Consider the following 27,491-nt stretch of genomic DNA (forward strand, 5'->3'; position numbering starts at 1 on the left):
TATGGTCTTTAAATTAACATAAAGACATAGTAAATATACTTCAGACGTAGCAAATACACTTCATGCCTCTCTGTTCCTTCCTACTCTGCTCTCTCTTTCCATTAGAAATTACTTAAGTGTAGTAAACAAACTATTATTTTCAACAAAAAAAAAAATAGAACTAGAACAGTCAATACTGAGCAAGATTTAATGTTAAGAAAAATTTAAGGACAGAGGTTTGTTTTCTGCTGCCCTTTTTTCTTTTAAGAGGAAAACAAGAACAGTTTATCATCCCCACTCCCCACTCCAGAAAACAATTAAAAGCATGATGATTCAGCCTCAAGGAAAGGTTTCCTCTCCCTTTTCTTTGAAAAAAATAAGTCAGATTAACAAAAAAACATCAAAAAACATTTTCATAGAAATGCATTTTCTGATGGAGGAAAAATATATTTTCATATATATATACACAAATGAAAAAGCTTCTGCAGTTAATTATTAAAAATGACCAAAGATGAGTTAAGGTTAAAGCACTTCCTACAAAAATTCAGCATAGTATTTTCACACAAGACGACAGAAAGCCTGAGACTGTCCATATTTGAGTTCCCAGCATCATCTCTACCTTTGCGCTTTGTAGCAGACAGTAAATCATTGGCATTCTCCAGCTCCTTCTCCAGTTTACTGATCTTCTCTCTCAGTTCTTTTTCCATTCCAGCTTTTGCCTCTTCCACCTCAGCCAAATGCTCCTGGGTTGCTTTATTAGCTGAAATTCAATCAGATAAGCAGTTTGCTGTGTTCTGGTTTTCTTATTCTTTTTTATTTCAAAAGGTCAAAATTTGCATATGCACCTTAAATTTTATTTTAGCTTTATAAGATCTGCAGAAGCTCATGCAGGTAGCAAGACTACCTCAAAGCATGAACTGTTGCCTATGAACTTGGCTAAGAAAAGGGCTAAAATATGAACTGTTTATCAGTGAAAAGGAATCCAAAAGAAGAAACTGAAATGAAGACATATCTTGCAATATTAGATCCTCGTGTCAAAATCCAAAGTAAAATTCCAGGTATATTTGAAAACAGTTCCCTCCCACACACCCTCCGAGTACATTCAACTAGTCAGGTAAATGCTTTTCTTACAAAGCGACCATCCCCAAAAGCCTAACGAAGTTCCTTTCATAAAGGTTTAATCCATATTTTTCAGTGCATCCAGGTAGTTCTGTCCCAGTCACGGTTTCTCACTCCCGACTCACCTTCGCCCGCTTCCTTCAGCAGCTTGTGCAGCTCCTCCACTGCTCCCGTCAGCTCGTTGCTCTTTGCCTCCGAGTCATCAGCAGCACTCTAAAGAAAAGCATTTTATTTCACCTTTTAGTGCGCAGCAATAATGACTATATTTTTATACAAAGCTCAAATTGGCCTCAAGTTGCGAACGCTCCGTTTCCTGAGTAAAATGCTAAAAGAGTCACCTAAACTGGACAATTCTCTTTCCTCTGGGATGAAGTCTCACTCTGAGTACTCAATTGTGACCATTATGAAAAATTCAGTATTTTTAGGGAATCTTATATCGATGATTTATGTATATTTGCTTTCAGTTAGAGATCTCGCAAGTACAAAATTGTACAATACTTCAGCAATTCTGCAAGTCCATTAGAGATAACAGAAATAAAGTTGAGTCCACTTCTGCTGATCAGAAAATCTCAGAATAGGTTCCCACTGGAGGGTGTTCCATTTTAATACTTTTAATATCAGGTCAGACAAATATATCAGTAGTTACAAGTACGTTAAGCCGAAGACAAACTTTTGAGCCCCTTCAAATCAATGATACTACGATAAAAGCATAAGTGAAGAGGAGGTTAAAACAAAACAAAACCAAACCAAATTAAAAGGCAAATAGTAATGCATTATGCTTCAGAAAAATTAGCTGTTGACTTGCTGCTCAATAAAGGGACATCTGTTCACATCTAATCAAAATATTAATGCAGAACACACAATTAAGCATGGTAGAATGATCAAGTGGGTATCTATGCGAGAAAACTCAGGAAAGAGAGCTCATAACCTGTGGATATAACATGCATAAACTAAACAGCAATGAGTTGTGCTTGTTAGCTGACTTTGTCTTAGTCAATAAGCTACGGGAGAGTTCTCATTCTTTGAGCTAATAAAACAAAAACTTACTTGTTGAGATGGTGCTTATTTGACACAATATGTGACATTCAGCTGTGCCTTAATCAGATCACTAACACTTGCAGTGTTATTTGAAACAAACTTCTACTAACCAACCTCAGAAAAATCTCTTGCACAGTCATATTTTCCACACAAACCTTTACCTCCCAATACAACATTGTAAGACATAACCACATTCATACAACATGAAGCCTCGAAACGGTGCACATCAAAATCACTATTTTACACTATTTTAACCCCGGATTTGCTTAATCTACAAAATGATCCAAGCAATGTAAAGTTTTAAATGCTGCCTAAGACAGAAGCAAAGAAAATGATGTTTTGGATGTTTCCCAAGGTTTTGCAATGGCAGTTAAGTCTTGCACACATCAATATTTTGTGGGGAAAAAAAACCCCAAAACTGGCCTGCACTGTTTCATGCTAAGATTCAGCCCAAGTAATACTAATATACACTTATAACAGAAACAATAAACTCACCTTATACAAATTGGATAATTTTATGTGGGCATTCAGTTCATTGTGGAATCTTTCCTCCATACTAGCTTGCTGTTCCTTTGCCTAGTAAATTAAAGAAGAGACAGGGTGGGGGAGCATTCCATTGTTTCTATTTCACACATTTCGTTTTTCATTTTGTAGAAGCAAATGTAATGCTATTTCACAAAGATTTCAAGCCTTCTTACCTCCTTCAGTTTATTCAAAAGGTCTTCCACATGCTTCTGAAGATTTTCATTTGACTGTTTCAAGCTGTTTACCTGTTCCTCCATTCTGGAAACCTGTTCATGAATAAGTGAGAACACCATGTGTAAAACTTGCGTTTTCAGTCCAGTTTATTTTGGAAAGTTCCAGAAAGAGCATAAATGGTTGTTCTTGTGCATTCAACTAAATGAAAAAGCAAGAGTTCCCTAATTGCTCCAATTATGCATAACCAAATAAACCCCCAAGCTGCACCGGAGCCAAGTGCCTCAGAAAACCCGACCAATTGTCACAGGCGTTGAAGAAGCTGCTCAGGGACCCAAACAGATGCTCACTAAAGCTGAGTATGTTCAAAATATGACTATGGGTTCTGCCACGTATTTTGTTGCAGGAAAACAAAAATATCACCACCCCACTCCGCAAAGAATGTTAAGTCAGGTCCTTCTGCCCCTTCCTCTTATTAAGAACTGTATTCCCATACATTTTAAGAAGCTGTATAATGCTATTATCAGTGACTCTAAAATTTCTAGCTTTTAATTAAATCTTTTTCTATTCTAAGTAATGGTAACTATATGTATCCTTAAAAAAAAAATAATCACATGTTAAAAGAAAGAACATCTCCTTATTAACTGCAAAACATATTTTTTCAAATGCAGTTATTAAAGTATTTTGTTTTGTTTAATATAGTTAATCAGGAGGTATAATTTATAAGAAATAGCAAAAGCACTCAGTAATTACACTACCTCCTCCTTCTTGTTCTCCAGGTTACATTTAAGCTCTAAGATTTCATTGCCTTTCTCCCTGGCAGTGTGTAGAAGTTCATCTGTTTTGGCTTTCAACTCAGCATTCAGCCACGTGTTTTGATTCTGTAGAAGTTCTTTTTCTTGCTCCAACCTCTTCTCACGGTACTAAAAAAGAAAATTGTGCAGTGTAATTGTACTGGTTCCATAGAAAACAAAGAAGCTAGTCAAAGGACAACGATCAGAGCAGGAATTGTAAAAATGTACTGCAATTTGTTAAACAGCACCAAATGACAGGCTGTGTTCCTCATTACATTGGTAATATTAACTTCCTAGTCTCAAACTACAAGAACCTCTTGAAACTCGAGTTAGTTTCCTCAAAGTTTACATTAGGTGGGAACATTAACTACGTTAGTATCTAGTTAAAAGACATAAATTAAGGTTATCAAAGTTTTCCTCCCCTTCTTTCTCCTTTCCTTCTTTCTTCCAGCTCTTTATAGAGTTTATTCTGCCCAGAGAAATGATGCAGGTTCACAAACAACTATTTTTCTCCTTTCTACCTGCCTTCATGGACCTGGCGTCCTTTCTAGTGTGCAGAGGCAGCCACCAATGAGGCTTGGACACGCTTGCTCAACACGACGTCCCCTTGCCTTCTATAAATGTATGTCTTAGTTTCAGCCACAACCACCAATTTCATAATAAAATAATTTGTTATAAATGACAGGGGTACACTCGACCTACTTTCAAAGTCACTAATGACAAAATTACTGTTATGTCACACGCAAACAACTACTAATTAGAACATTAACACATACTATGCATATAAAGTACTGCTCACCTTCATGGAAACGTCTGATGTTTGAAGTTCATCCAGCTGTAACTGAAGTTTCACCTTTTCTGTGTTTGCTTCCGTAAGCTTTTCATTTAAGCGTTTAACATCCTCTGGAGGAGGGAAATCAGTGTTAAAAAAGGCTAAATGTACACCAGGTTTAATTACTCAGTTTAACTAAGTTGTAAAGAATGAGAACAGGCAAGATATAATGTATGTAATTGTATATTGTGCAATAAGCTACACGTATAATGTATGCTTTTATATCTACAAAACCAAGCATCAAACTGCTGTGTTTTTCTGCAATTAGCATGTAATTTCCTGCCTCGTTTCCTCTTCTCTAAACACTGTTTCCTGCAAATCCACTACTTGGTGCTGCCTATACAAGCTGGATACTCCATACCCGTTCAAATGTTCAAGCATGCCTTTTAATGAGCAAAATCATGTGAAGTATTTTGTTAATAAGTTCTTGGTTATACCGTTTAAATGTTCAACTTCCTGAGATCGCCTTTCGCTTGTTCGAACCAAATCTCTCTTTTCAGCTTCTAGTTCTTCTTTTTCTCTACTTAACTGGCTCTGAAATAAATTGCACAGGTAAATGAAAGAGGTAACAGAGTAACAAAGGAATTAACATATGCAAAAAATCGGTATCAAAATCAAGTAAGAGTCAATAGTTCTGGATCACTTCCAGGCTGTAGTTCTGCCTATGCCTTCTAAGGTGTCAGGACAACCACTTCAGTCGGGCCCAGGGAAGCCCCTCAGGGGAAACCATCAGATCTGTCTTCTCATTGTGAACAAATCCATCCAATAACAAGGTTTTCACTTCCTGCTCCAAAATTAGGGTTCTGCTGGATCAGTCAGCTGAAGTGACTCATCGATATGAGCACAAGGCAAGGCAAACTGTGCTGGAGGCTGGGAAAAGATGGGGGATAAACCACACCTCTTCTTTACGCTTCTGTCTGACCTTGGAGGTTCAGCTTAAAGTCACATCACAACAGGTTTCAACTAGAATGAAACAATCTAGCCAACCTGAAATAAAGTAGCTGCTCTGGTGTATGTTCACCTGTAATTCAGTTTGCTGCCATGTCAGGACTGAATGAAAAAACTCAAGCAATTTTCCTGCACGGTACGTATGTCCGTCAGTACATATTTGTACTGATATTTCATACAGTCCAGTTTGGAAATTTGTTGCTGCAATGAGAAAGGTCAACCAAAGTCTTTCAACTTATCCTCAAGTTCTCTCAGTACCTGGATGGCCGTATTACGGTCCTGGGCAGCTTCAAGTTCTTTATTTTTCTCATTCAGTGACTTCAACTGTTCATCTGTTGGAGAAGAAATAGTAGTGAAGGATCCCCACTACAACATAACAACAGAATTCACCCTCTAAATGTGAAAGCAAAACATCTCTCCACTTGCAGATATAACAAGTGTAGTTAATAGATGGATTTTCACCTCCTGTTTAAAACTTAAGGCATTTCACCATAACATTGGACTAAAGAACCGATATCCTGTCCAATCTTGCGAATGTGCAGTTACACTTACGAAGTTTTTTAAGCTCCTCGCGGAGAGTTTGACATTCTTGTGTCTCATTTACAAGTCTCTCCTGACTTTGAGCCAGACGCTTTTCTACTTCGAAGTACTGTTGTTCTGCAAAATAACAATGTTCTCTCAATTTCACTTAATAAACATTTCTTTTTCTTTCTTATCTTTATCAAGGATCTTTATAAATGGACATCTTTATTAACAGTATTAAAAAAAAAATCTAAAAATAATGAGACCACAGTAGAATTTAAAGAAAAAAGTCTTTCTGAAAGCAAAAAGATGCATTTCCACATTGAAATGATATTGTTTAAGATACTTTGTTAGCATGGAAAGTGATATGGTTCCAGGAAGGACCCATAAAATGACAGGCAAAGTAACTTTCATAGTTCTTTAACGTTTTGGACGTAGCCAGGGAATGTTGTATCAGCAAAATTATGCAGTGTGGTCTCACCAACTTACCACTTCTTTTGCCTGTAGCGTATTTCTATGCATATAACATAAAATATACATAACCCTAGGTATAGGCTTTAGAAAATTGTTAATGAATGCTTATTCAAGTGAACTCTTGTGTTCTACGCTGCATACCCCATAGCACCGAAAAAAATAATTAGATATAAATCTTGGTCATCTGAGATAGTAACGGTGTCATAGAGCTTCACTGTAAAACACCTGGTAAAAGCAAAATTAACCTTACTCTCAGGCACAATGGACTTCTAAGGAAGTATTAAGGGATTTTTATTTATCTTACGCTTCCTATCATATCTTACAACATCAAATAGTACTGCCTCTCCAGCCATACATGAACAGAAGGGACCTAAACCTGCTAAAATCTGTGGGTTACCTCAACTTACACACCACTTTACGAACTCACTTTAACCAGATTTCTATCATGAAAGAGACAAAAAGGTTGAAGGAAAGGTGGCAGTAAAGCTTACATAGGAAGTATATCACCTAACCCATAAACTAACTGGTATTTACAACTCTGCCCAGTGACTACGTGCATCTCCACTCTTCTCCCATTTCTACCCCAGTTCGCTACCAGTATTATTTTTCCGTGATTGAGTGACTTCCAAATATAAAAACGCTGATTCTACCAGGAGCATTTTACAGAAAGATTACAGTCTTTAATATGGACCAGAAGAAGCATAAACCTAAGGCTAATTGAGAGCGGGGTATACAAATCACAAGTTCTTTTCCACAAGGATCAAAGCAAACTGAAAACATATCAGCGCTTGTTAAAAAATCTGACGAGAAGTTGTTCTTTAAGCCCGTTTGGAACGCAGTTTTAACCCTGAACGGTCCTTTGCAAACGAAAAATGAAAATTTTTAAATTAAACTTGTTTTACGAAGGGAAAGTGAGAGGAAACCCCTGTCGGGTCTCATCCACAGGGCCCCCCAGAGTCAAAGGCCCCTCCCCACGAGGAGAACACACACACACCCCCCCTCACACCCCCCGGTCAGCCCCCAAAACCGCTCCGAGGACACGCAGGCCCCGCCGGGCCCAATGCCGCCTCCCTCAGCCCCCGCCGGCGGGCCCACCGCCCCGCTCCCCGCCAAAACCGCCCCGCACTCACCGCTGTCCACCTTGAAGCGCTCATGCCTGGCTCGGAGCCCGTCGATCTCGGTCTGCTGGTCGGCCAGGAAGCGCTCCAGCTTGCCCTGCACCGGCTTGGGCAGCTTGGCGAGCTCGGCCCGCTCCAGGACCTGCTGCAGCACGGCCGCCATCTTGGGCAACCTCACCCCCCCCCCCACCACTACCGCGGCGACTCGCCACAGGGCGCACGCGCCGGGCGGGCCGGGCCCCGCGGCATCACGGGAAGTGTAGTTTTCACAGAATGTCAGGGGTTGGAAGGGACCTGGAAAGCTCATGCAGTGCAATCCCCCCATGGAGCAGGAACACCCAGATGAGGTTACACAGGAAGGTGTCCAGGCGGGTTGGAATGTCTGCACAGAAGGAGCTTTCAATGTTTTCAACGAAGTTCAGAATGAAGGAGGCAGACCCCCCCACGAGCACTTCCGTTTCCGGTAAGGCGACTCTATCCGCCATGTTGAGTGAGGCGAGAGTTGCTGGTTGGTGCGTTGAAGCCGCTGAATTGGAGACAGGAGTCCTGAGGGCTTCGAATTGAAGCTCGTCACGACCCGCACTCCCTTCCGAGCCATCCTCCGCGCCTGGAAGATCCAGGAAGAGCAGTTACCGCTTCCACCACTCTAAGCATGGCGGCTCTGGCGCCGAGCTCTCCCTCAGCGCGCACTTTTCCCGCGCTCGGTGGCGGGTTGCCGCGCGTCATCGCGCTGAGCCGGGCCGCGAGCGGCGCGGGTTGGTGACGTCGCGATTGGCCGGCTGAGCGCGGAGCTGAGGTGGCGGTGGCGAGTTCGGGACCCGGCGGTGGCCGCGGCCGTCAGGCGAGTGCGGGAGCGCTGCGGAAAGCGGGCGGGAGCGGAGGTGCTGTCGGTGCTGAGGGGGGTGCGGGACACATGTCCTCCTCCCGCCAGCCCTGCCCGGCACACACCTGTGCGGGGACTCACATTGCGTGTTCTCCTCCTCATCGTGTGCTCTTGGGCTGCGGCGTTTCCATAGTTAAGTCCTGTGGAAATCCTCGGTGCACGAATCCGTTTTCCAAATAGGTCTGCGTGGATCTCTGTCTGCGGCAGGCCCCGTGTCCTGCGGCCATACAGCTGGTGGGAGCTGTAAAGGCCCTTTGGATAGTCCACACAGGCTGTGCTCTAATGCCTTAGGGATTGCAGTTGGATTTGTGCATGACATGTCTAAGCACAAGCCTCTCCAAGAGGAATGTGTCTGCCAAAATGCACACTTTACATTCAGGCCTCTGGTGGATCATGATACAGCAAGAAGTTGTTGCTTGGAGAGACGTTTTTCCTGGCGTTTGTGTGGTGACTTTCCGTATAATTTCAGTGGCAGGTGTTTAAAATAGTTTTCTTTCTAATAAGAGTCACACGCACCTTCCTCTAGTGTAGAAAGTTATGTTTTTCATTTAAAAGAGCAGTCTTGCAGATCATAAAGCAACTAACCTTTGAAAGATAAAGTATTAATCTCCTCAGGATATTTCTTTCAGGTAACCAGCATGGTATATATACTTTATTTGCCTTTATACTTTATTTGTTTTGTAGGTTGAAACTGCGAGACTTAGTCTTAAACCTGCAGCAATGGGTAGAACGTACTTGGTTGAGGAAGCTATTGGGCAGTATCTTTCAGACCTCACCACAAAATTGAAGCCTTATGTCACTGGCCTGTTAATAGGGCAGGTAAGTGTGAAATATTTTAAGTCTTAATTTATTGCTTCACATTAACGGGGGAAAACCTTCTTGGCCTTAATCATCTTAAATCATTCTGTGGAAGACAGGACACACGGAAAATAAAATCCTAAAGATAAAACTTATCACTAAGTGAGGCTTTAAGGCAGAGGCAAATTCATGAGGAATTATTTTTGTAACAGGTTACTAGAGAGCTCAATAATACCTACTGTAAAGCAGACCTTACAGTTGCTATATTACACAGTATATTCTCAGACGTCAACTTCGTGGTATATTTACTTATGTTGATGCTTTTGAAAGTGCTCCCCACAAAGAGACTATGTGATCCGGGCTGTTCGAACGCCTCCAAAGGAAGAGCAGAAGGAGGATAACGTCAGTCCCGCAAAGCTGGCGTCCCTTGATGAAGAGTGGATAACGACACATGCCAGTCAGGTACCGCGGGGCAAGTTAACGGAGGGGATGGGACAAACAGAAAGGGAATAAGACTTAGAAAACCTCATCACTTGTTTAATCTGAAGCCTTTTTCTCAACCTTCATAGGCACAGATGTTTTAAACCAAAACATCTCTGTTGTTTTCCAAGTTTTACAATGACTTCATAGGACTGAAATGAGAAAACTCGTGAGGTGCTGTGTTCCTACATTTCAGAGGGACCTATAAGTGAAATACAGTCTTAATTATTTCACTTCTGCTCTTAACGCCTATTTGTCTCATTAGAAATTTTTGATGTATCAAGTTATGTGGTTGCTAGATCTCCGAGTCCTATTAATACGTGTTCATTTCTATTTTGAAGGTTTCTAGAATGCTTCCTGGAGGCTTGTCAGTTCTTGGTGTATTTATCATTGCAACTCCAGAACTGTCAAAAGATAGTCAAAATGCTCTGCGCAGGGTAAGTGTCCTTCCTGGTGGACAAACCAGGAATATCTCTAGGTGTGTAGCTGAGTAATTTTCTGTCGTTGTCTTCAGTATATATGGTTGTTTTCTGGCTTTATTTCTAAAAGCGCAAATATGATTTTGAGACTGAAACCTCTGAAAATCACTGTCCTGTGGGGCTGTACCACAGCTTGTATTTGCTAACTTTCTGTTCCTTGTGGTGTTTGTTCCTGCAATGGCAAATCTTGCTGGATTTACTGGAAGTGGACATTGTAGCTTAAGGAAACATCTTCAAAGGTTATATTAAGCTAAATCCTTGTGGCACGGTTTTTAGTAGTGTTAGCCTGTTAGGGTTTTTTTGTCTGAGTTGTTCAGAATAGAGATGTTTACAATAGAGAAATATCTATAGTTCTGATTCCTTTAATATGAATATATTCTATAGAACTAGGAGTATTTACCTAGGGTGTGTGGGGTTATGTTTAAAAACTGCATAGAACATGCTACAGTCCAATAGACTTAAAATGCATTTTTGTTACAGTATTGGGCCATCTAGTGCCACATTTAGTTTCTGTTCTGTACATGTAGGTTCATTTTATCGTTTTTGTAAGGTAAGAGTGATCAGTGACTTAAACATGAGTAGGTTTTGAAGTGTAAGGTCCAAGATTCAATTTTTACAGTGCAGTGTAACCGCATCTCAGTTGTGATTACTGCATCTAGTAGCCAACAAAAAAGGTGAGCTGTGTCCAGGTGATAAGTCATTCCTGAATTAAAATTTGGTTTTGTTTTTGAATTAGTAGTTATTTTGCACAGCTCTCCTTCCCGATCCTCTACTGACGGCCATAAAGCAGTAATATTTCTGTAGGGGGAAAAGCCTACGGGTTAAATATGTGAATGTGTGTTGCTTGGTTAAGTTTAAAAAGGAATCTGAGTTAGGATTTCACAAGCAATGTTGTCTTTGGAGTAGTAGCCTACAAATCTTTGTTGAATATTCTTTTAACATGACATCTTGGTGACATGGCAGGTGTACTTCCTGTTTATGCTTAACTCTGGAATTACTCGGACTTAGAACTTTAGTGCAAAACTGTTTTCCAGAAATAATAATGCATTCTTTTTGTGGAAAAATCCGTAATACTTATTTCATCCTCAGCTAATCTTCTCAGTGGAGAAGTCCTTGACGAAAAGAAGGCTCTGGAAACCCTCTGAGGAGGAGGTCTCAGACAGAGCAGCTCTTCAAATTTGTTCTGCTACTAAAAAGTATCCTTTATGATCAAGGTTTATTGGTTGAGAGCGTGGTTTCTGTAGTTATTTCTGAATAAATGATAAATTATGAGGGGGAAGTTGAGTTCAGTTAGGCATAGATCAGTTGAGTCAAAATGATGGTGTTTTCTGATAAGAGTATTGGCTCTCTTATCCTTGCAAAATTTCCATCGTTTTTTTCTGTTAGATTTGTGTGTGGTGGCATCAAATGATGCCTTCCCCAGTCAGTTTTGATTTGCATAAATTGATGAAAACATCTAAGATACCATATAGCTTCTTGAGCTTGCTGTTACCGTTGATACTGATGTGGAGGTGAAGAAGTAGCAGGCGTGTGGGACTGGTACTAGTGCTGCAGGAGAATGCTGGGTCTGTTGATAACGAGATAATACACGGAGAAGAAAGCAAGGCTTTGCCTCATAGAGGTGAGAGAGAGGAGGGTAAACTGCAAATCAGTGCGTTGGTGGTTCTGCCTGTGGATACCAATTGATCTTCACAGAATCACAGAATCGACTGGGTTGGAAAAGACCTCAGAGATCATCGAGTCCAACCCTTGGTCCAGCTCTAGTCCGTTTACTAGATCATGGCACTAAGTGCCATGTCCAGTCTCAGGGGACGGCGAGTCCAGCACCTCCCTGGGCAGCCATTCCAATGCCTGACCACCCTCTCTGTAAAGAATTTCTTTCTAATATCCAGCCTAAATTTCCCCTGGCAGAGTTGAAGCCCATGGCCCCTTGTCCTATTGCTGACTGCCTGGGAGAAGAGACCAATCCCCACCTGGCTAGAACTGCCCTTCAGGTAGTTATAGAGAGTGATGAGGTCACCTCTAAGCCTCCTCTTCTCCAGACTAAACAAGCCCAGCTCCTTCAGCCTCTCCCCATAGGTTTTATGTTCAAGTCCCTTCACCAGTCGTGTTGCTCTTCTCTGGACCCGCTCCAGCACTTCAGTGTCTTTCCTGAGCTGAGGGGCCCAGAACTGAACACAACACTCCAGGTGTGGCCTCCCCAATGCAGAGTACAGGGGAAGGATCACTGCCCTTGTCCTGCTGACCACGCTATTTTTGATACAGGACAGGATACCGTTGGCCTTCTTGGCCACCTGGGCACACTGTTGGCTCATGTTGAGCTTCCTGTCAATTAGTCCCCCCAGGTCCCTTTCTGTCTGACTGCTCTCCAGCCACTCTGCGCCCAGCCTGGAGCGCTGCAGGGGGTTGTTGTGACCATCTTAATACTGAAAGAGCTGGGACAGTATCACTATGATAGTTGGAGTTTATGGGCAAATGTTTTTCCACTTTTTTACACTAATGAAAAATAATCAAGACAGTATTCCCTGAAAATAAAACAGTTTCAGAACAAATATGAGGCCTTGGTACTTATTTTTAAAACGTTCTTTAAGCTGCAATGATTGTTTGCTGCTACCCTAATCTACAGTCATGCTGAATAAAGCGATAGCTAAATGGAAAGTTAAATGTATTCACGAGGTGTTCGTGTCTACGTCTTATTATTTGCAGTCTCTCAGAGAAAACAAAAGTAACTATAAATAGCGCTATGTCAGAAACTGGTTTCTTGACCAACGATGTTGCTTCAGCATGCAATGAAATGGTTCATTCTAAATTGGTCACAGTTGTTAACGACAAGAGGCTTCACAAAGAAGTAAAGGACAGTGTTAATTGCAAATTGCTCCTATTAGGTTTTTTTGTTGTTTTATTTTGGGATTTTTTTGCTTCTCACTGGATTTTTTTCTTTAAGTAGCAAAGAGTAGTTTGCCGAACCTATGATGTGCAAGACCCAAAGGTGAGCTCGTCATCCTGTGTGTCATATACAGCTTTTAATGCTTAACAAGCAATGTTAAAAAAATCATCTCTATACAGTGTTTTGTATAGATGCTTTATTGCTTCTTTCTGTTCTCAGAGTTCAGCCAAACCAGCAGATTGGAAATACCAGAGCGCTCTGTCTGCATCCTGGTTGGCTTTGGGCTGCACAGTAAACGTCAATATTCACATTCCACTTCTTGCTACTTCGCCCAACCACGACTTGGAGAAGAACACCAAGGTAACTCGCTGGCTGTGCCAGTGGCGCAGGGGGTCCCCATCCCCACACCCTTTCCTCTGTTGAGAATTAAATTGCAGAGAAAGGTTTGAATAATGCGAGTTGAGGAGTAGGACTAAGCAGCAGGTGTGTTTGGCAGTTAGTCCTCTTTTGAATGTTATTTGAAGTTACTATGAAACATTAATAGTATAAAAAGTCGAGAAAGACTTTTCTTCTGCGTTGTTTAGTGTCGGTAGTTTCCTTTGCTCAAAATGATTTTGCGATGGTCATGGTTGTTCCAAACAAAGTCTCTTCTACTTCACCTAGTGAAATGTTACATCCAATTAGGGTGCTTTTGATACTAATTGACTTTCAAAACTAAAATGCCTAGGGTAGCACTTAAATATTTTGAAATACTTGTATCTTAATGGATATATTCTGAACATGTTGGCTATAAGATTTCGCTTCGGAAAAAACATATAAACGGGTTTTTCAGAGACGTTAAAACTCTCTCAGAGTAACTGTTGAAACATGTAATAATTTTCAGCATGATACTGTCTGATTCTTCTAGTGAAATTCTCTTTCCTCTTTCTTACAACATTTTTGGGTTTTCGCTTTTTTTTTTTTTTTTAAAGAACGGATTAAATAGATGGTCCAAACAAATTGAAGACAGTGTTTTTCTGATCAATGGACAAGTTAAAGATGAAGATACAGAGCTACTGGAAGGGCAGGTGAGTGCTGAACAAGAAGGAATTGAACTCTAATAGCTATGTGCTGAGAACCTTCAGTGTGATAGCGCTGGAGACGTCTTCTGTACAGCGTTTATTGATCTAATTGGCCTGTGTAGGTAACTAATACGCAGGGCTGCTCGTGTTCCCATTTGCATTGCTGCAAGTTGCCTCTTCTTCCTCCTGCAATGCGAACACAATAATTATATGGGAAGTCTGACTACAAAATTTTTCTATGCGCTGTCTGGTCATTAAAGAACATGAGTAAGGTGTGAATGTAGGTAACGAGCTTTTTAAGACCTACATGTGTCTATATTTTTAACAAAGGGTGGAAACACATTGTTTGGCTGATGCGTCCATCTTGCCTTTTAGTTTTGTAATTATATTCTCACGGCTATTTTCTATGGGCCATTTTCTCTCTTAAAAGCTGTAAACTAGGGCACATTTTATACGGTAGTGAGGAGATGTTGAATCAGGGAGACTTTTTTCCTGTTTCATGACACATAACTTTTTCCCCCCCTCAGAAAAAGTCAAAAGGAAGTATTCAATCCAGCACTCAGTTTTCTGATGTCAAAGTTCTGACACAGCTGGTAAGTATTTAGTGGTTTGTAAAGTATAACCTCTCTGTTAGCTTATAAAATATAATAAAAAAATAAAAGAACATTGTGAATTATTTTCTAGAAATCCAGCTTACTTTGTCTTAAGACTTTTTATTCCCTCACGGATTCTGACTGTGAAACTGTGGCCAGATCTATGTATTCTGTATATTTGGAAATTCTCATGCTGTGATAACCGCGTTGTCTCAGAATTTCACAGTACAGCTGCAAGGAAAATTCTAAAAGCTGGTTGTAGAAATGAAATCCCACAGACTAATTCATGCGGTAGGAGGATACCTGTGCGTACCTGTGTACGCTGATTTGAAGGTGGCTTTGCATTGTTCGGAAGTTCAGAGTCACCACAGTTAGCTGTGGACATGCACTTGAACACTTTGTCAGCAGCTCAGTCGCTCGTTTTGGATTCAGGTACAGATCCTGTGAGCTAAATCCGAATCTGGAGCTGCTGGGTCTGTGTCAGGAGTTTCCTCTCTACCAGAGGTTATACTGACTCAAGAGGTTATACTGACCCCTGAATTAGGTGCCCCAGTCAAGGTCCTAAAGCCCAGACAGGTCCAGATGTGTTGTCGGCTTCTTGCATAGCGCAGGCTGCCCTATTTTGTCAGGTAGTTCCTGGTTTCTCTAAAGTTACATTCAGCAAAACTTATAAATGCCGAAAATACCATTTTAAAGACTTGATGAGTATCTCAGCTTTTGTCGTTACATTAGTCCAATGGTTAGTTGCCTCAGAGGAAGGAAAGCTTTTTATTTCAGTAGAAGTTTATGCAGTTCTTGTGGAAGTTAAGCCTCCCCGTGTTTCCAGGTGGTGTCTTAGAGTCCTTCACACAACAGACTCATTGTTTGGGTAATTAGGGTGAGTATTTCTAGGCAACAGTTTAATACAGTTCTAAACGTCACCACATTTATAATTTAGTACTGACTGGTGGGATGAATCTCAGGATATGGTAGCTTATGCTGGCTGTATAGTAAACATACAAACTTCATTTAAAAAAAAATCTTAAAAGGATTTCGAGACTGTGATACTAGCATTAGCCACAAGCCGCTTGCCTGGAAAGTTTTAGAAGTCTTATACACACAAATATTTAAATCACAAGAAATGTCTGCAAAAGTAAATACATTTTCTGTAATGGAAAAGGAAAGAAATTTTCAGTCTTAACTAACAAACCTAAAAAAACCCCACAAAACCAGAGTTATAAATCATGAGGGAAAACAGGTTGTAAGTAAACATTTTAAGGTATGCTATCAATTCCTAGTTCTGTTTTTTGTTACTCATGCTGCAAGTGCCTTGGTAACAAGATAAAACCGAAACCTGTTTATTTTTCAGTCCCAGGGTTCAAGTCGTAGATCAACAGCTACAGTCCAGGTCTGCAGTGGTTCCATAAATCTCAAAGGTGCTGTGAAATGCAGAGCCTACGTACATAACAACAAGCCAAAAGTTAAAGAAGCCATTCAGGTAGTGAAAAGGTCGTTAGCTCATCACAAACATTTCTCTGAAATACATGAAATTTGTCAAACTGCTTTTTCTTTGCCCCAGTCTAAACTGAGGTCAAAATGTTCATGCCCTTGAACACAGGGAGTGTTTTTAGAAACAAACTGTGTGCGTGTGTGGTGGATTCAGTTCCTCTTTCACTTCTAGAAGGTATGTCTCCTGTTGCTAAGGCTGTTCTCCAGTGAGTCTTTGCACAAATTGTCAAAGTGATTAGCTTCGAAGAATTGTCTCAAAATTAAGAAAACATTACAGACTATACTTTTGTATGTGTGGAGGGAAAATGCAGATTCATTTGTTCCCCTTATTAATGCCTTGTGATTATTTTTGTTTGACAACTTCTAAACGTTCCTGTTAAAAACAGTTCTAACAATACTAACATTTTCCTCAGCTTTTCATTTTTGTTGGTTTTGATTTTAATTCTTTTCAAGTTCGCTTCTCTTTATTGGATTGTTTAACATTCTCCTCAGAGTTTTTACTTTGTGGGAAAAACTATTTCAATGTGGGTTAAACCTCTGCGGGACGACTTTTGTTGTTTCTTACTGGTCAAAAGCTTTGCAGATGACTTTTAGGTTACTGATGGTTTTCCTTTGTCCTTGCAGGCTTTGAAGAGAGACATAATAAACACGTTGAGTGATCGGTGTGAAATACTGTTTGAAGATCTGATTATAAATGAAGGACCTCAAAAAAAAAGTAGGAATTCATAAATAAATAACATTGGGAGTGAATTTTGCTTCTTGTAGAAAATTCTGCTAGTGTAGTGAAGTTAGAGGAGAATAACAAGCAAATGACACAATTTCTGTTTGGTAGCCTTGAGTTTTTCTTAAAATCCTGAGGAGGATTTTTTGTCAAGTCCAGATATGTGCTTCGGCATCGCAGCTTTCATACCAAGTTTGTATTCAGTTCTCCTGACCACAAAATGCAATTTCAGCTTCTTTCTCACCGATGAGAAATTTTGCAGTTTTTAAAAATACTGTCGTTGAAACTCCTGTCCTCCTTTTTAAAGATGTAGATCTTATTTAGGCAGGGTGAATAACTGTGGGATTGCATTAGCTTGACTTCAACAGAGCACTGTGCAGTGGCCAAAACACCGTGCAAATTGATCTAATGAAAATAAAACTTAGCATGATTATATTAAAACCTAATGGGGTACATGATGAGACCAAATCTCCCAGCTCATACTGGGTGATTCTTTAAACTTGAGTTGGTGCAATGGTATCAAGTTATCTACATGTTGTTGTGTTGCTTGTAGTTTTTTAAAGCAGTCGAAATAATCAGTTTGACGATCTTAAAGAAGGGAAAGCCTTTTAAAAGATATTATATTTTATAGTGGTTTCAGAAAAAAGAGAAAAGAAATGGAAACGGGTGGATTGTGTGAGGAAAAATGATTCATGTTCAGAATTACCATTTGCTTTAGGAGAACGTGGTTCATTTTGGCGTTAGCCAACTTCAACCTGCGGGATTTAAGCTTTTCAATCACATGCAGTTTTCAGTTTCCTCTTTAGGTGGCACCCGTGCTTTGTGGCTTGACGGCCAGATGTTTGCGGTGTTGAAATCATGCGCTGTTCTGTGGACGCCCTTATCTGCAGTCTATCCCAGTGTTCTTTTGCTAGTCATTCTGAACATGAAAAAAGGGCTGTTTAGCACTTTATGGGCTGTTTTGGAGGTCTCTTGGGTATTTCTGGAGAGACCAACGTAAGAACATAAATCAGTATAAGAGCAGCCAAAACTTGCTTAAAACAGTAACAACTAAACCCAAACCCAAGATTTTTACTTGGAAACCTTGAGCAGTTCTTTTGCAATAGCTTTATCTTATGGTCAGATGTGAATAAAGAATCTTATCGTCACTGTCAAGGCTTTTATTTGGATGATAATTTTTCCCCCTTTTTCCTTTAGATTTTAAGAGGCAATATCATGTCTTACCTCAAAGACTGTTTGTCCCCGTGGCTGGATCCAGCGTGATGCTCAGCGATTATAAGTTCGGTGATGAGGCCGCTGGAGAAATTCAGGAACGTTTTGTTGAGATGTTGGATCAAGCTGTGCAGGCTGAAGATATCCACGTCGCAGAGGAGATGAGCACAGGTAAATATGGGATCTGAGAGCCAAAAACGGTGACCGATGGCACAGAACACTTCCATCCACATGTGAATATGCTTCAAGTTGGCTTCCTTCATATCGAGCTCTAAGGGTTTATATCAATCTAGTAACAGTTTAAATATATTTATGAAAAGTGGTAAAGGCTCTTGGTGGATTTGTATTTGACTTTTAACAGATTTTTTTTCTCTTCTCTCAAACATTTTGCTCTTTCTGTGCAAGTATGGTTGCAGCTCGTGACCTATGGTTCAGTTGAACAAAGTTTACATACGTTACTCTGCACCTGAATTAAGGAGATATATAATTAAGGGTACATCTTGGCAAATAAACTGTAAAAAAAGCCATAGAAAGCTGTATATTCTGGTTACTTCTTCAGTAGTTCAATGTTGCTGGTTTAAGAGCTGAGTAATTCTGACACTACTTATTCTAAGTCAAAATCAGAAGTTGACGGCTGTTCTCAAATCTACACATTTTCACTGAATATTGAAAACCGTGTATAGTCTAACGCATCTTTCAGGAAGTTCTCATGCTAGAACCTGAGTCTTTCAAAAACACCAAGTACCTTTCTCTGTTTGGAGTGTTTTGATTTATGTATCAAATGCAGAGCCCAAACCTGAAGTTTTGTGATTCACTTGAAATGGAAGGAAAATTGTGAGTGCTTTTCCTTTTCTACTGAATGTCTTAGAAGTCTCTGATCTGATCACAAGACTGTTATGTTCCCTTTAATACAGATATTTTTCTTTAATGTAGTTACTGACTTTCTGAATATTTTTGGTTTAAATTGTTTCCTGTTGTGTCTTTAATTTTTTTCCCCATGTGGCTCTGATTTCAATGTAGGGGTCAAATCCGTAGTTGAAATTCATCTAACAATGCTTCCTATGATCTTACTAAGAGATTTCTTTTCTTCCCTTTTTTCTCCCATCAACGTGAATATGAGCTACAGGTTACAGTTTCATAATTGAAAATTTTAAAAAGAAATTCTCAGATAAGAGAGACCTTTTGATGTTGGTGTTTTGAGACCAAAAAATGGAAAACGTAGCCATGAGCTTGGTGCGTAGGGTGAACTGATGTTCTGCTTGACCTGCTTGTTTACTTGGAGGGTTTCTTGAGTTTCTTAATTTCAGAGCTAACCACAAATTCTTAAGCCTTTCTAAATTATTTAGTTTTCCTGGGTTTTAACTAAACCTGTTAGCAGTGAATGTGGCTCATTATCTCGAAGTAGCAGATGTACACAGGTCAAGACCATCACGAAAAACAGGAAAGCGAATAAAAATCTCTCTTGCGTTATAAGCACAATGTTAATAATCTTTAAGCTATTATTGCTTATTCCCATGAACACCATAAAGTTTGTCTCTATAATGGGTTCTGTTCACAGCGATGGTGGTAATAATGCTATCAACACAACGCTCTTCAATTCTGGGAATTATTGTTACCATATTAATAACTTGTGGCCTATTAAAATCTTCAGTTCTTTATACACTTTTATTAATGCCAGGAAGGCCGTTTTAGAAATCAGACCTGTTAACTGGGTAAGAAAAGTGTTCTGCATTGTGAGAAAAAGCATTGATTTTGCAATTTGATTTTTATTGGTGCTTTGGTCTGAGGTGTCGAACGTTGCTGTAACCGCGTTTTTGCGACACAATGAGAGTTTGAGGTTTCCCCCGTGTAAAAGCTTTTTCAACGCTTCATTCCAATTTGGGTAGCATTTGTTGTTTCTCTAAGCTTAGCGCTATCTCTATTAATAACAGTCAGAATTCAGTAATGGTATAAAAATTGGTTTGTAGTGAATTTTGTTTGTATTAAAATTCCTGTGGTCTTGGGCACCGACCTTGAATTGACTGGAAATGCCCGTCATGGTGAAGCTGCTGATAGAAAGAACTGTTTACAATTCAAGAACATGAACAGGCTTTTCCAATAATCTCTGTTTTGGTTTTGCTGTTGCTTTTTAAAATATGCACTTGAGAAGAAGATTATCTAATCAGTATTGCCAAAAGATTTCTTTGTAAGGAGCTTTTAGTCAAAATATACAAAATAAAGGTGTTTTGGGAAGGTCAGTTTTATGTGCTTACTTAGTACAGCCCCTACTGCCATCTCCTGCAGTTTTACTCTCTTGATTCCTTGTACAACTCTCCCGCGAGGTCTATCAGGTCGTGCTTTAAAATTGTTACATGGAAAATAGAAAGTAAAAACTGCCCTATTTATGATTGAGAGATATAAGGAGCTCTGATGCTGCACTTTCAAGGCATTAGTGCTTTAATACAAGCAATTGAAAGCTCTGCATTTAGGATTGGCTTTGCTAAATCCCTGCTCCTCCTCGGTGCAGGGGGTGGTGTGTTAAATACCCTGAGTAGATAAATAAGACCTCAGGAGTGGTAATCGCTTCTCCGTCTTTGTTAGCAAATGGAAGAATTAATGAATTAAGAATTTGTATAATTGGTACTAGAAAGCATCTGCTTCTGAAAACTCTCTGTGTGATTTATACCACAGCCGCTTCAAATGCAAGTCTTCCTTAATGACATAAATGCCTTTGGTAACTAAGAAGCTCAAGGGTGTTTCTTTTTTCCTCTTTTTTGTGTTTTCCCTTCCAGAACAAGCAAGCATTGCTGCCTTGATGTGCAGCTTCCAAAGCCACTTTTCTAAAAGTGCAGTGGTTCTTATGAAGGTGCAAAGAAACACCAAGTTAGAGGGCGCAAACTATCCTACTTGCTCATGAAAACTAAAGCAGAAAGAAACCTGCTGTGTCTAGACTTCAAAGGTGACCCAAGAAATGGGGTCAGCTTCTCTAAAATAGATACGTTATTTTAGGGAGTTGAAAGCTCTGTTAAGTAGTTTGGAGAGAATGTGGTGCTCTTACTGTGCTAGTTAATGTACTTACTTGGAAAACTATCTTGCAACAATTAATAATTGATTTATTCCAGTTGAAGATTTCTGTTCATATTTTAGGCAGATGAAGATGCGTTTTCCTTCGCATAGAAAAACTAACGATGGAACTGCGGCTTCATTGTGGACCAGTTGGCTTCAGAAATATGTGGTCATTTCTCTTCAAAAATAGCACCCCTTGCGTTGAAATGTTGTGCCCTTATTTTTGTTTTATGTGTATATGCAGAGAGATCTCAAAACAATGTTTATGCTTAGTGGATGCATATGTGTGCGTCTGCATATCTATAGGTCTTGCTATCCTGTTAAGTTTCATACCGAGCAGTTATTAATTGCTCTGCCATAGTACATCCTATACAAAGTCAGTGGATTCAGGGGTAAAAATGGCTAAAGACAGGTCCTAAATGTCCAGTTAGAGTGCTTTTGTGTAGCAACATCATGGGCAAGTTTGACTGGAGAAGATTTTGAAGACAAGCACGCACATGACTCATGCAACAGAAACAACCTTTACAATCACCCATCTAGATTATACATTTCCCCCATAGCTAATGCTATGGTAGAGAAAGTACTTTTCCATGAATCATTTTCATATGAATCACACAACGGATGTGCTGTATTACTCAGCTATATAATTTGTAATTTATAGGTGATTGACAACCCCCCTCTGGAGATGGGAGATGTGGTTTTATTCCATAGACTGCTGAAACTTGATAGTTGGTACCCCTTGGGGGGTTTTCTTCTTCATCTTCTGAACAAGGAGAATCTGTTAGTCTTTATTTCTCATCTATCTGTTAGTCTTTATTTCTCATCTCACTGTGCCCATTCTGTTCTTTCTGAAAACACCCAGATCTCACTGCAACAGTTAGCTGGTCCAGAAGATAATCTGCAGTAGATATGGGTTTGAATCCCATCAGACTGGAAACAGAGTCAAGCGCTCTCCCATCCTGGCTGCATAGTCTAAGTATTTAGTAATTGTTCCAAAGGAGCACATGTCCTCTGCGTCTGCTCTGAAAATAGATTTTTAAGGAATTTCTGTGCTTTGAAATAAAGCATTTTGTGCCTCTTGGGCAGGGAAATGATGCTGGGCTCACTCTTTTAGTGGCAATGGATTTGTGTGTAACCTGAGCTCCAGACAAATGGCTTTAGAGGGAAAACGTTGATCTTGGAAGGTGGTTAATGGTTCGTTTTGGTGGTTCCCTCTCAAAGCACTCAAATTCTCCCCGAGTTACCTAAAGGTGGTTGGATATGTTATTCTGGAAGCAGGGTGTGGAAAATGAGCTTTGGAAGAGGAACTCATTCACAAATGTATTTTTTCTCATTATTTTTACCCTTCCAGCCATATAGAATAGGTTGGTGCTATACTGGTGCTACTGTACTATTTCTACTATGATAAACTGTATTTTTTCTACCATAAACTTACTGCTTATAAAGTCGAGATTAAGTTCTTGGCCTTTTGCATTAATTCAACTGTAAAACACAACTGTTAGCTTTTCGCCTAGTATTTACTTCTTCACTTAATTTCCGTGCAGTTGATATTTGTCCCATTGCTGACAACGCGGATGATGCACAACAGAAACAAGTGACAAAAGCAACGTTGCTGTTGAAACTTCAACAAAATATGGGTACGTTATTTCCCTGGTTTTGTTACAGCAATCCAGAAACTTCAAGGGACCCTTTCAGTACTGTTCCATGGAATTATTAAGAAGATGGTGAGATTAATGCAGTGTTTTACTGAAATGAGTCCTCATTTCAGTGTTGCAGGGGCAGGGTGTTTCTGGGGAAGGAAAAACCACAACCCGCTCTGGGAACAAAACCAGTATTTGCATTAATTCCGCTTACAAGTCCACACAAAAGGCTCATGTAGCTTTACTACTTTCATGGAGACTCACCGCTTTTATAATTTTGCACTTGAAAAATAACACGGTTGAATGGCTTTGTCAAGTAGGCACCCATAAATTGGCTGGTGACTCAGTAATCTCCTCCCAAAGCTGACAAATACACGTGGGCTTGGGTGCTAATTGTCAGCCTCAATAATTCAGGGAACTCCAGCCACAGAACTCTTCTTTCATGGCTTCTCCATGATATTCTGCACCCAGCTCTCGTATATCTGTCTGTGCTTTGTACAGCTCTCTTTGCTGTGAGCTTTCTCTGTCTCTTCATATTAAAACACAGTTATATTTTAGCCAACAAAACAGTAGCTTTTGTTTTCTATTAATTCTTAGAAGTAGGACATGGTAACCGGAAGATTAGAGTACTAGCAGTAAATATGTGTTTGCTGTGGATGTAAAAATGTTTTCACTTGAATCATCGCTGAGGTGTTTGGGGTTTTTTTATGTTGTCTTAACTGCGTCAGTAACAAGAATGTTAATCAATAGAAAAATGACTGTTACGCTACAAAAAGGCTTATGGAGTAGATGTAGCGCCACACAGGAAAGAAAAAAACTTCAAAGCTTTTGTTTCTTAAAGTTTAATTTTTATATTGTTTCATAGTCCGATTCCTAGAATTAAGCAGTAGTGCAGAGTCAGTGCGTTGTTTCATAGGCCAGGACGTGGCCAAGGCACTGCAGAAGTGTGCAGTCACCTGCATTTCTGGAAGGGTCCTGCTCTGATGACAAATGTCACATGGAGCTTTTAGAATTTCATTATCTGACTTCATGGCTTTAACTTTATGCTTAGCAGTGGTACATGGTTGTTGAGGTGGCTCTTGGTGTTTCTTCTGCTTGTCATTCACCTCGTCCCTGCCCTCCACACCCTGGCTGCTGCCAATTGCGCCCGTGCCACTCACCCAATGAATTGCCTTTGTTATTTTAGGTGTGGTCATCGCCGCTGCTGTTGCAGTCTTGGCATCGATCTTCTCCTTCAATTACTTCAGTGATTAAACTCAAGCAACTGGAGCTTCATGGAAGTATTGGCCAGTTACGAGATGGAATCATCGGGGTTTAATATCTTAGTAATTAAGAATTGTTGCCTAAATATCACCAGTTAGATGTGCAATATAAATTGTAATGATAGGTTCAGGTACCTTGTTCCAGCATGCACTTAATGTATCAAGTAGAATCATGCAGTTCCAATATCATGTATTGTAGAAACTGAATCAAGCTTACAAGAAAATAACCCTGTCACTCTGTATAAATGAATGATAGTATAATTTTCTAGAAAAATCCCTTAAACGAATATACAACCTTCATTTTCTTCTAACTTGCTGTTTTAATGCAAAAGGCTGCTACTGGTATTTTTCAGGCTATTGGTAAGAGTGGCAGAGTCACCTGGTAAGACAATTCTTGCTTTAAGGGTTCCTTTGCTAAGAGAAATTCCATCTCATTCAAGTTAATTGGGGAACAATTAGATCTATTTAATGCAACATTTCACCATATGCATTAGTTTAGGTAATGTTCGTTAACTAGAATAGTAGGTATGCAAATAGTTTTTAGTAATTTAAAGACTAGACCAATTCAGCATGTAAATACCTTACTTCAAGACATGGAGAATTCAGAAATCAATAAAATACATAGAAATTTTGAGATGTGTATATGCTGCTGTTAACTCAGAGAACTTCTCGGTCCAGCTCTGACTCCTGTCATCATTCTCTTGGAATATTAACTACTTCAGCAAGAGCTACCTCTATGCAGTCCTTGTGGATTATCTTGTAGATCAATGCAAGTTGTTAAAAATGGTTGCTAATCAGGATTTTTAGACTCTAAACAGATAACTTTCCGATTAGGGCTCGACAAAGACCAACAAGGCATGATAGAGCCCGACAAAACCCAACAGGGCCTGACAGAGCCCAATAGGACTTGACAAAGCCCAACAGAGCCTGACAGGGCTCAATGAAGACTGACAAAGCCTGACAGAGCCTAGCAGAGCCCAACAGAGCCTGAATAAGCCCGACAGAGCCTGACAAATTCAGACAGAGCCCAACAAAGACCAACAAGGCATGACGGAGCCTGACAGAGCCTGACAAAACCCAACAGGGCCTGACAGAGCCCGACAAGGCCCAACAGGGACTGAAAAAGCCTGACAGAGCACGACAAGGCCTGACAGGGACCGAAAAAGCCTGACAGAGCACGACAGAGGCCAAGAGAGCTTGATAAAGCCCAGTAGGGCTCAACAAGTCCTGACAGAACCCGACAAGACTCAACAAAGACTGACAAGGCATGATAGAGCCCAACAAAGCCTGACGGTTGCTGACAGGGCCCAACAGAGCCCAATAATGCCCAACAGGTCTCAGCCGAAACCAACAGTGCCCAACTAATCCTGACAGGGCCTGATAGAGCCCAACAGGACCCTATGAAGCCTGACAGAGCCCAACAGGGCTCGACAAAGCCTTGCAAGATCTGGAAGAGCCCTACAGAGCCCATCAGAGTCCGAAAGAGCCCAAGAAAGCTTGACAGGGCCCAACAGAGCTTTCTCCTGGGTACTTTAGGCAATAACATTACTGTTTGCTTGCCACGAAAAGAGTGGAAGGAGGGAGGAATTTTGATAAGTTTAAAAAGGATCATTTGTATATAAAACGTGATGTTTACTTGGATCTAAACTACAATAGGATTCTGTATTATAGGGCATTTTAGTTCCACTGCAAATTTCTTTCTTGTATAAAGGCACTGGAATACTAAGAACAAATATAAGCACTTCAGCTCTAAAGCATAATCGAGGTTGTACTAGCACGCTTTTAATAAAAGGCAACTATGAGAACGATGTCTTAAACACTATTGCCTTGTCTGTGTAGTCTGTTTGGAAAAAAGATCCACTTTTAGTATGGTACCTGTGTTTTGGAATACAATGTTGATCTTGTGTGTCAGTATTGCTGGAGCAGGGCAGGGGGTGTTGGAGCAGAGGATCTGTTTTCAGGGGACTCCTTCAGCTGCTGCGTGTGTCATCAGTGCACGTCATTCTGGGCAAATGGGTGGAATCCACGGGCATTCTGTAATGTGCTTCAGATATGGTTCGTTTAAAAATTACTCTGCTAAAGTCTCTATTAGAAGGAGGAGCAGGGGAGTAATGAGAAGAAAGAAGTTTGTCTTTTGTCTCTTTTTGTCTCTTTTTGTCTCTTTTTTTCCCCATGGTGATGAATGCTTTTGGAGGTAAAACACAAAATGGTTATTCTGTAGCTGCCTGTTACTCAAAACTCAGCCATAGAAGTGAAGTATAACATTTGAGATGCTAAATACCTCACACCAGAGAGTAAAGCTGTCATGAAACACTCCTCCAATAGATCTTCTTATTTAGCACCTGTGGTGTAAAAAGTGGAGCTTGTTTGGAGGTTTTATTCCATGGATCCATTAGCAAAGAATGCTGTTTTTCTTCCCCCCTGCAAGCTCATTCAATGTTTAGCAAATGATCTTTGTGGTGTTTCTACAGAATGTCAAATTAATCCATAACTATCAAGGGTCTGGGGAGTCTAATTCTCCAGTTTGAGGTTGGAAGAAGGCCAAGAAAAGTTGCTTTGGGTGAGGTTTCTGCTGTAATACAGGATGCTGCATTTAACTATCTGTGCAATAAGAACATTATTTAACCCTGTCGAAGAAAAAAATGAGTAATTTGGCTTGTATCTACAGATTGAGCCTTCCAGTCATCCTGCCGTGAGGAAACAGTGGATGTAGAAGGAAGCAGGTTCTTGCTTGTCTAAGAATTACAGGACTAACCAAGAGGGGATTTCATTGTCATCTTCCTTCCCATCCTGGTTCTACCCTTGGCCACTGATAATGTAAGGAAATGAGTTAAGAGAAACAGAAAGGCGTGTGGAAGAAAAAAATGTCTATTTCTTGACTGCTGCTTGACATGTGCTCAGGTTTCATGTAGGTATATTGTTTTCCTGCTACCTGTGTCATCTTCTGAAGCTTTCAGTTTCTGAAAACTCCATCGTGCCTGAAATGGAGCTTTGCTAACTCATATCCATGACTGTTAATATGAAAGAGTCTATAGGGACGGTTGGGACTTCCACGTCTGAAAATCCTGCTCTTCAGGGTGCAGTTCTAAAACTGATCTTATGGAGTAATTTCACAGAAACCTTATTTTCTGTGCTATGTAGTTTTAAAACGCCTCAGTGATCTTGTCCAATGAGATTTATAACTCCTCACAGCTGAGGGGCAGCGTTGGCCATGCAGTCACAGACACGCGTCTACTAGAGCTTCTCAGATTGATCAGCAGTGACACCGCTGCTCATCAGTTTCCTTTCCCATTTTTGCCTGTGCCAGAATATTTGAGGACCCTCGGGTTCTCTGAGTCTAAAGGAAGAGTGACCGTAGCCGAGGGCAGCGGGAAGGCTGCTCCCATCTGCTTAATAACACATTTAATATTTTATTTATGTAC

At 40.2% G+C, this 27,491-nt stretch overlaps 2 protein-coding genes across 8 annotated transcripts in view; one reads left to right on the top strand and one right to left on the bottom strand.

Moving 5' to 3' along the window:
- Positions 1-7,726, bottom strand: part of TPR (translocated promoter region, nuclear basket protein) — a 38,675-nt gene extending 30,949 nt beyond the window's left edge. For all 6 annotated transcript variants that reach the window (XM_065072795.1, XM_005506552.3, XM_065072794.1 and 3 more), the window contains exons 1-10: positions 7,533-7,726; positions 5,959-6,063; positions 5,665-5,738; positions 4,896-4,992; positions 4,426-4,529; positions 3,591-3,755; positions 2,835-2,927; positions 2,632-2,712; positions 1,224-1,311; positions 599-739 (exon numbers count right to left, since the gene is read on the bottom strand). In XM_065072795.1, the coding sequence (XP_064928867.1) occupies positions 599-739; positions 1,224-1,311; positions 2,632-2,712; positions 2,835-2,927; positions 3,591-3,755; positions 4,426-4,529; positions 4,896-4,992; positions 5,665-5,738; positions 5,959-6,063; positions 7,533-7,683 (1,099 nt within the window). In that variant the 5' untranslated portion in view covers positions 7,684-7,726. The remainder of the gene's footprint in view (positions 1-598; positions 740-1,223; positions 1,312-2,631; positions 2,713-2,834; positions 2,928-3,590; positions 3,756-4,425; positions 4,530-4,895; positions 4,993-5,664; positions 5,739-5,958; positions 6,064-7,532) is intronic.
- A 292-nt stretch (positions 7,727-8,018) lies between these two features.
- ODR4 (odr-4 GPCR localization factor homolog) lies at positions 8,019-25,891 on the top strand. Of its 2 annotated transcripts, XM_065072799.1 has the most exons (14): positions 8,022-8,361; positions 9,088-9,222; positions 9,532-9,663; positions 10,023-10,118; positions 11,250-11,356; positions 13,113-13,149; positions 13,267-13,407; positions 14,019-14,114; positions 14,636-14,701; positions 16,050-16,178; positions 16,814-16,904; positions 18,108-18,293; positions 22,712-22,804; positions 23,994-25,891. In XM_065072799.1, exons 2-14 carry the CDS (start codon positions 9,124-9,126, stop codon positions 24,059-24,061), a joined length of 1,341 nt encoding a protein of 446 aa, XP_064928871.1. In that variant the 5' UTR covers positions 8,022-8,361; positions 9,088-9,123; the 3' UTR covers positions 24,062-25,891. The 2 variants fall into 2 exon arrangements, with proteins under 2 accessions (XP_064928873.1, XP_064928871.1); XM_065072801.1 differs by lacking the exons at positions 22,712-22,804; positions 23,994-25,891 and adding an exon at positions 21,249-22,628 and having other exon boundaries at positions 8,019-8,361.
- The last annotated feature ends 1,600 nt before the right edge of the window (positions 25,892-27,491 follow it).

The sequence above is a fragment of the Columba livia genome, chromosome 8 (assembly GCF_036013475.1).
Source record: "Columba livia isolate bColLiv1 breed racing homer chromosome 8, bColLiv1.pat.W.v2, whole genome shotgun sequence".
Classification (NCBI taxonomy): Eukaryota; Metazoa; Chordata; class Aves; order Columbiformes; family Columbidae; genus Columba; species Columba livia.